Here is an 8,955-nt window from a genome sequence, read left to right as displayed (position 1 = left end):
CGGACCTCAAGGGAATTGACCCTTCGATTTGTACTCACCGCATTTATCTCGAGGATAATGCGAAGCCCTCTTGGCAATCACAACGTAGACTAAATCCAAACATGAAGGAAGTGGTTAAAGCCGAGGTTCTTAAACTATTGAATGTGGGTATCATTTACCCTATATCTGATAGTCGATGGGTAAGTCCAACTCAGGTGGTTCCTAAGAAGTCCGGAATCACCATCGTAGCCAATGCCAATAATGAACTCGTGCCAACTAAAATTACTATTGGTTGGAGAATGTGCATTGACTACAGGAAATTGAATACCATCGCGAGGAATGACCACTTTCCTTTGCCCTTCATTGATCAGATCTTGGAAAGGTTAGCTAGTCATTCCTATTATTGTTTCCTTGACGGGTATTCAGGCTATAATCAGATAGAGATGGCCCCTGAAGATCAGGAAAAGACTACATTTACATGTCCCTATGGCACCTTTACTTACCGAAGGATGCCATTCAAACTATGTAATGCCCCTGCCACTTTTCAGCGATGTATGATGAGTATCTTTTCTGATATGGTGGGGCAATATCTAGAGGTCTTCATGGACGATTTCTGTCTTCGGTCCATCTTTCAATGAGTGCTTAGAGAGTCTCAAATGTATGCTGAAAAGATGTGAATAAAAGAATTTAGTGCTTAATTGGGATAAGTGTCATTTCATGGTCCGTAAGGGAATTGTCCTTGGACAGATCATCTCATCCAAAGGAATCAAGGTAAATAAGGCTAAAATTGATCTTATCTCTAACCTACCTCCACCCAAGAACATACGAGACATGTGATCCTTCTTAGGACACACCGGGTTTTACAGACGATTCATAAAGGACTTTAGTCTCATCTCTCGTCCTTTATGTAATCTACTTCAAAATGATGCACCATACGAGTGGACTGAGCAATGTCAGGAAGCTTTCACGAAGCTCAAGGGCCTGTTGACCACTGCACCTATCATGCAACCACCCGACTGAAGCCTTCCTTTTGAACTTATGTGTGACGCGTCTGATTATGCTCTTGGGGCGGTTTTAGGCCAAAGAAAAGAAAAAAAGCCCTACGTTATCCATTACGCGAGTAGAACTCTAAATCCTACTCAAGTGAACTACTCGACTATGGAAAAGGAACTCTTAGCCGTAGTATTCGCTTTGGACAAATTTAGGTCCTACTTGATCGGATCCAAGATCATTATTTACACAGATCATGCGGCGCTCAAGTATATTCTTACTAAAAATGATGCTAAGCCCCGCCTGATAAGATGGATCCTCCTACTCCAAGAATTTGATTTAGAAATAAAAGATAAAAAGGGAGTAGAGAACGTAGTGGCTGACCATCTTTCTCGCCTTAATATCTCTGATTCCCTTGAGACGGCACATATCAATGACATGTTCCCTGACGAACAATTGATCAGAGTCTCCCATTCACCTTGGTTCGCTGATATTACTAATTATCTTGCCACAAGTTTCATATCGACACATTGGACTATGCAAAATAAGAAGAAATTTTTCACCGAGGTGCGCAACCTTTTCTGGGACGATCCATATTTGTTTAAATATTACGCAGACCAAATCTTAAGGAGATGTGTGCCAGACGATGAGCATCAGAGTGTCATCTCCTTCTGTCACTCACAGGCCTGTGGTGGTCACTTTTCTGCTAAAAAGACCACGGCCAAGATTCTGCAGTGTGGCTTTTACTGGCCCACTATGTTCAGGGACACTTATGAGTTTTGCAAGGCTTGTGAGCGTTGTCAGAAATTGGGAGCATTGTCCCGTAGAAATATGATGCCCTTAAATCTCATCCTTATCATTGAAGCATTTGATTGTTGGGGCATCGATTTCATGAGACCATTCCCCCAATCCTTTGAAAATCTATACATTTTGCTCACCGTAGACTGTCACTAAATGGGTTGAAGCGATTCCGTGCCGAAATAATGACCATCGCACGGTCATTAAATTCTTAAAAGAGAACATCCTTTTCCGATTCGGAACGCCTCGAACCATCATTAGTGATGGGGGCTCACATTTTTATAATAGACTATTTGAGAGTTTAATGAAGAAATATGGTATTTCCCATAAGGTGAGCACCCCATACCACCCACAGACAAGTTGGCAAGTTGAGATTTCCAATAGGCAGATCAAACACATCTTGGAAAAGACGGTTAACCCTGACCATAAGGATTGGTCAATCCGATTGACCAATGTTTTATGGGCTTACCGTACTGCATTTAAGACCCCTATTGGAATGTCTCCCTTTAGGCTTGTATATGGGAAAGCTTGCCACATGCCTATGCAGTTGAATGAACTTGAAGAAATCCAGAACGATGCGTACGAGAACTTGAGAATTTACAAGGACAAGATGAAAGCGTTTCATGACCAACATATTCATCGAAAATCATTCACGCCTGGTCATAAAGTCTTTTTGTATGATTCTCGGTTACATCTCTTTCCGGGTAAACTCCGATCTCGTTGGACCTGCCCTTTCACTGTTATCAATGTCTCCTCATAAGGCCGTCGAGATTCGGAATCCAGACAATTGCAATGAGTTTAAAGTAAATGGACATCGATTAAAGCCATTAGTTGAGAAATTTGATTCAAAGGACATGTCCATGCCTTTGAATGATCCTGTTTACCAGGATTGATCTCTTAGTCTGATGGAGGTATAGATAGGTTTATTGCTTTCATAGGACTAGGGTAGTTTTTGTTTTGTCATTTTAAGTTAGTCGGCTTTATGTCGTTAGGTTAGTTTGCTTTCTCGTGTTTTAGGATAGTTTACTTTCGTTGGATTAACTCTTGTGTCGAGTCGCCTTCACGCTGAAATCTCTTTGAGAAAAAGCCGCTTAACTCCGTCATTAGGTACTATCTTTCCATTACTTCTCCTTTACTTTCATTATCTCATGTGCATTGCATGCTTCTCTTTTACATTGAGGACAATATAGATTTTAGGTTGGGGATGGAAGATTAGGTTACCTAATCAGTGTTTTCTCAGTCTTGAGCAAAAATTGTGAAAATTTTTAAATTTTTTCTGGAAATTTTTGTGGATTCATAGTGATTTTGACGGCCATCTTTGATTTAGACGTATAAGATACATAATGTTGGTAATTTATGACTCTTAGATTCAGTTATCTATTAGATTTCATAGTTAAGTCGAATTGTTAATCTACGTTTGAAGTTTTAAACATTAATTGAATCATGATTTCACATGTCACACCTAGCTTACACATTAAGGATTCAGTTCGATATTGAATTGTTAACCTAATAGTCACTAGACATGAAAGGAGCCAACTTGGGGAATTTGTCCATCATGTTCAAAGAAAAAAATAATACCTAGTTTTAAAAAAAAAAAAAAAAAAAAAAAAACAGTTGTCTTCAGAAAGGGTTAGGCAAATGGTCTTCACCATGGGTTTACTCCCTATAAGTGAGGGTTCGATTCCCCTCCTTGGCTTTACCTTTAAAAGGTTGACATAGCATGAAAGCCATCATGGAAAAATCAAAAGCTGGAATAATGAAAAGTTGAACTATAAGGCAAGTTTTGGTTTAGGTTATGGTTATCCTAAATGCTCTTGTGATTATCAATGTTATCATGAAAATAAAGAATTGAACCTTTGATTGTGATAAGTTTAGATTTCACTATACACTCATGGAACTCAATGTTTAGAATTTTTCTAATCGATGGAGTAATACTTTGAACTTGACTACGAAGTTTACCTTGCGCTTGAGTCCAGGAGAAAGTAATGCCCAACATTAATGAATCTTAAAATTCTATTGACTGGACTGTTGTTCGAAAATCACTCAGGTTTATAGAAATTATCCCGTAATTCTTAAATTATTTTTCGCATACTTTGCTCAGGACTAGCAAAATACTGGTTGGGGATTGTGTTGAGGGTCAAATATTGCATATTAGACCCTAGTTATTACCTGATTTTACAAACATGATACTGTTTAACTGCCTATTTTAATCGTGTTTGTGTTGCAAGGTGTATTTAGGAGCCTGGACTGAAAAAGAGTACTAAAAGCATATAGATTTAACGCTCAGAAATCACCAAGGCAAGAGACGGACCCCAAGGGACCAAGATCGAAGAATTTATATGCCAAAGATCCGAGAAAATCAAACAATTGAAGTCCAAGAGGCCTGAAAGTCATCCTGAATGCAAGATCACAGGGTTCCCAACATTCGTTCGGCTCGAAACTTTATATCTGGCCTGATGACTATAAATTAACCATACACGTCGAATTTCAGTCATTGGATCCTTGTGGAAGTGGCCCAACGGACAGATCAGCCCATAAAACACTGATCTGGGGCCCACCTGATCTCTGGAAATGCTTCAATTTTGGTCTCGACCTTTTAAGTTAGATGGGAAGGCAGATGGACGGTGTGGATTTATCAAAACATCCATGTGGACCACACATTCATGGGCGCGCGTGCATAGAAGGTGCACAGCCCCTGTGCACCGAACACGTGAAATCGGTCAACAGACCGTTGACCGAGCGGATTTGAATCCAGCTCGAAATCAGACTCCCGCCCGCAACAGAGACTTGCGGACGGATTCGGGTGGGCCACCATCTTCACACATCTCGATGATCCACACCGCTCATTGCATTCAAGGACCAAACCGGCCATACCCTGATCAGCGGCATGATTTCCTCAGTCATTGCATAAATATGGGGATTCAAACACAGGACGGACGGCGGAGTTAAAGATTCTGTGGGCCACACCAAATCCAATCCGAAACCAGCCATTTCCAACTAGTTTTTCAACGTGCATTCAGTGGACGGAGTGGATTTCCCTGAAGACATCAATCATGGGCCCCACCATCAGCAACAGCGCAAGAAATTGCGCAAGGTCCTGCGTCCATGAAAACCAACCACGGTGGGCCATTGTGGGATCTTGACTGTGATCAGTTGGACGATCTGAACTGTCCAAAAGGAACCCAAGGTGCGCACAACCCCATCCATGAAGATGGAATCTCGATCAGACCTTCACCGTACCAAGAATCAGGTTCAAAAAGCAAGTGTTGTTGCGTAAAACATCTCCGGCTACGAATGTTTCTGCTGCATAAAGAAATTATGCACTTCTTCACACCGACGCCTAGCTCCACCGACTTCATTCCACCACCCCTGGTGTCTTTATAAAAGGGAGAGAGAAAGAGAGAGAGAAGGCATCAATCACTTAGACATGCAGCAGAGGACGTGAGCCAAGACATGTGGAGAAAGAGAGGAGCAGAGGCGTGGATCGGCCAGCTATCAGGAGTTTTCTCCATCTTTCCTTAATTGTTATGTTTTTAAGAGATTTTAGTTAATCATGATTGTGGTTGGCTAAACCTCTTAGCTAGGGCTAAGAGGTGAAGCTTGTAGTGTGATGGGAGACATTTCTTTATGCCTTCTAATTCAGGTTTAAGTTGAACTGATTTTAATTCTAGTTTGATGATAAGAAATGCCTTTAGTTTTTAATGGTTTATTGTGACTTAAATTACAATGGATCTGTGATAGCTTTGAGTATGTTCTTTTCATTATTGTGATTACAAAGTTAGGAAGCCCTGTTGTTCACCATCATCTCATGGGCATGGTTGGATGATGGAATCCTTCCTAACATTCATAACTCTCTCAGAATGGATGTGGATTGGTTAGATTCTGTTGATTGCTTTGTCTCATGGGCATGGCCTTGTGATGGAATCAAGTCTAATTTTCATACATTTTATCTATTGATAACTAGATCAAAGGACGTTCCTAATTATTTTTAATGAATTATCTTCCATCTAGATGAAGATAGGACTCTAATTCCAGTTGTGTTCTTAAATCAAGCATAGATCTCCCTGTCTTTACAAGTGGATCCTTGGCACCCTAGTTTCGCACCTTTGAATTTTACAAGTTTTAGTTTAAGATTTCACCATTATTCACTTAAAATTTCCTGATTTAGATTACATCTTCGCGTAGTTCTAGTTCAAGTTACTTTCAGATTGCATACAAGGTTCAGTCCCTGTGGATTCAACCTCGGTCTTACCGAGATTATTACTACATCACAACCCTATACTTGGGGTGTGAACAAGAATCACTCCAAGATTTGGGACAAAACTATTGATCGAAGGGCTAAAATTCATGGTCAATCAAGCAGACAGAGTCTGCTTCTAGGAGGACAAATGAATTGAAGACAAACCACTTCTTGCTAGATTTCCAAGACTGCTCAGACTAATGTGGAAGCAACATGCTATGGTCTATAAATGCATGGAGCACAAGGGGCAGATTGTTGTGGAATATCATCCCTCAAAGAATCCTTAAGGAATTGGAGATGGAAGACTTACAGCAGATGCTTAGCAACCCAGAGGAGGTGTATCTCAACCCCAATGAAGAGGACATCAGAAGCTGGAAGACGGGTGCATCGGGCATTTTTCCAAGGTCCTTTTTCCTGCAACTTACCCATCTCAGGTACAGTTCTGTTTGCTGCATCCTTGTGGAGATCGGATGGCCCTCAGAGAGTTGTGGTGTTCTTTTGGTTTCTTGTCCTTACAAAAATCAGCGTAGCAGTATGGCAATACCCAGCAGCTGTGTCATGTGCAAATTGGAAGCGGAAAATGGTAACCACCTCTTCCTTCATTGTTACGGTGGCATCCACTCTTTGGAGTCAATTTCTTGTATCATTTCACATCGATTGGGTAAAGAGGCAATTGTTTGGTGAGGAATTTACAAGCTGGTCAGCAGGCCATTCAGGAAAATGAGCAGAGTTTTACGGGGTCTCTTCGCTTCTACCATGTATTGGGAGATATGGAAAGAGAGAAATAATCGGATTTTCAGGGACGATCAGGTGACAACAGAAATGATTAATGACAAAATCAAAGGTTCATTTATAGATTGGGATATCCTTTCTAACAAGTTCTAGGGATGATCGGCAACGGATGTTACCAAGGAATGGCACCAGCTGGTTCTGGCTGGCCCCATCCTGCTGAAGGAACATGGAAGATGAACTTTAGAGGGGTGTCTGCTGGACCTCAGGCCTCTGCTGGAGTCAGAGGGATTCTGAGGGATGCCGATGGGCATTCGGGTCTAACATTTTCCAGTCCGATCCATCCTTGCCCACCCATCACAGCAGCAGCCACATCTTTAAGAGAAGCCCTAAATCTATTCCATAGAAGAAGTGCTGCAAGAATGCTTCTTGTGCTTTCGCGAAAATTGGACACTTAGGGAGTTCCATACCACGGAAAGGGCACACGTCAATAGGAACTACATTTGATAATGTAGAAGCCTGATTCATCAGCCATCCAGTTGTTGGATGAGCACAATGCAGCCCTACCAGATCAAGCATCCAAAAATAATAATAATAATAATAATAATATTTATACATATTAGTCCGCTAAACACCACCAAAAAATGAAATTCCCATAAAGACGAATACCTCAATGCTTCTACAAGTGAAAAACTCTTTATGATGGGATAGTCTCTTGTCAACGCATCCTTCTGAATTGACTATCATCAAAAGTCATGTGGCACACACCATTTGAACAGCAAAATCTGCAGCTGAATCTTGTGGGCTCCGCTTCATCGTTTAACAAATCACGACCGCTAGCCTCTAGATTAAATATTCTGTTTACTCTAGTGAGGAGAGAGTTAGATGATGCTGCCGAAGCTCTAGCATTAGACGGTTCTAGTTGTTTGAGTATGTGTATTGGGAATCTTTTCCCTTCTATAGCTAGTTTAATAAAATTTTGTTAGTCTCTCTAAAAGAACAAAATACTAAAAATGGATGTTGTTGTTGCCGTCGCAGTTGTTGTTCTTGTTGTTTTTCCTCACTCAAACCCGATATGATCCCATTGATTAATAGAAAACCACGAAAGAATAAGAGGGAAAAGCACAAGAAGAAACATTTTTTTCATAACTTTCAGATAAGCATCTTCGAAGATATCAAGAAATCCAAGAAACTGAAAAGAACCCATTTCTGCAAAAATCAAGCAAGACCCAAAACAGCCCTGCACCTGAACATTAGAGAGAGAGAACTGAAAATCAAAGAATTTCAGTGAAAGAGGATATATTTTCAAACAAAACCCACAACAGAAGCAGACGATCCTAATCGTACCAAATAGATTTCCTTGATAAAAAGGAGATGAATTCAAACAAGACCTAAAAGAATCATCATCTCTAGCAGGCAATCAAACCATCTGAAAGAAGGAAAAGTGAATGAAAAATCGAAACCTCCATCGATTCCGCTTGGAAGCTTCTCTTGCCTTCCTCTTCTTCTTGTCCTGCTTATTCTCAAAGAACCTCCTCCGCTTGCATTCCTGGATGACGCCAGCCCTAAGGACCTTGGAACGGAAGCGGCGGACGAGGGATTCTTCCGGCTCATTGTCTTCCACCACCACCTGCACGTTGTATCCTGACCTGCATAAGAGCCTGGTGCTGCTTCCGAGGGAAGGAAATACATACGATAGTGAGTGAGAAGACGGAAAAGAAGAAGATCCAATTCCTATTATTGGAAATCTCCCTCTTCCGTAAGTAAGAGAAAGAGAACAAGGAGGAGGAGAAGGAAGTAGGAATGAGAGGTGGGAAGAAGAAGAAGAAGAAAGGATGGGTGGTTTGGATGGTCTGAATGAGAGAAAACTGCAGAGAGAAGCCATGAATGAGACGGACCGACTGAGAGAGAGGTTGCAGCTTTCGTTTCTTCTTCTTCTTACTTCTAGAAAATGTTTGTCCTGGGAAGTGGAGGGAAGAAGGAGAAGCGACAATGACATTTGGAGAATGATGTTTAGCACGTGCTGAGGATCTTGTCCGTTCTTCAAGCGGGCCCGCCCAGGCAGCTAACGTCGCCGCTTTAGCCTTCGATCTGCCTCCTTGTCGGGATCTCACCCAACAATGATCTGTCCAATGTATGGACGGCGTGGATAAAACAGATGCATCAGCCCCTCGGAGCATCCCGGAATCCACCGAGTTGGCTGGGACGTTGACTGCGGG

General features: G+C 41.5%; 1 protein-coding gene across 1 annotated transcript; it reads right to left on the bottom strand.

Annotated features, from left to right (window-relative positions):
- Positions 1-7,942: 7,942 nt before the first annotated feature.
- Positions 7,943-8,628, bottom strand: LOC131246229 (small ribosomal subunit protein bS21c-like). The gene has a single exon (XM_058246145.1). It carries the CDS (start codon positions 8,619-8,621, stop codon positions 8,157-8,159), a length of 465 nt encoding a protein of 154 aa, XP_058102128.1. The 5' UTR covers positions 8,622-8,628; the 3' UTR covers positions 7,943-8,156.
- Positions 8,629-8,955: the final 327 nt, after the last annotated feature.

This window comes from Magnolia sinica, chromosome 5 (assembly GCF_029962835.1).
Source record: "Magnolia sinica isolate HGM2019 chromosome 5, MsV1, whole genome shotgun sequence".
Classification (NCBI taxonomy): domain Eukaryota; kingdom Viridiplantae; phylum Streptophyta; class Magnoliopsida; order Magnoliales; family Magnoliaceae; genus Magnolia; species Magnolia sinica.
Note: the sequence above shows the minus strand (reverse complement) of the source record. Positions and strands in the feature narration are given on the sequence as shown.

Coding starts and splice junctions, on each gene's coding strand:
- LOC131246229 (XM_058246145.1), bottom strand. CDS start 8,621: ATGGCTTCTCTCTGCAGTTTTCTCTCATTCAGACCATCCAAACCACCC.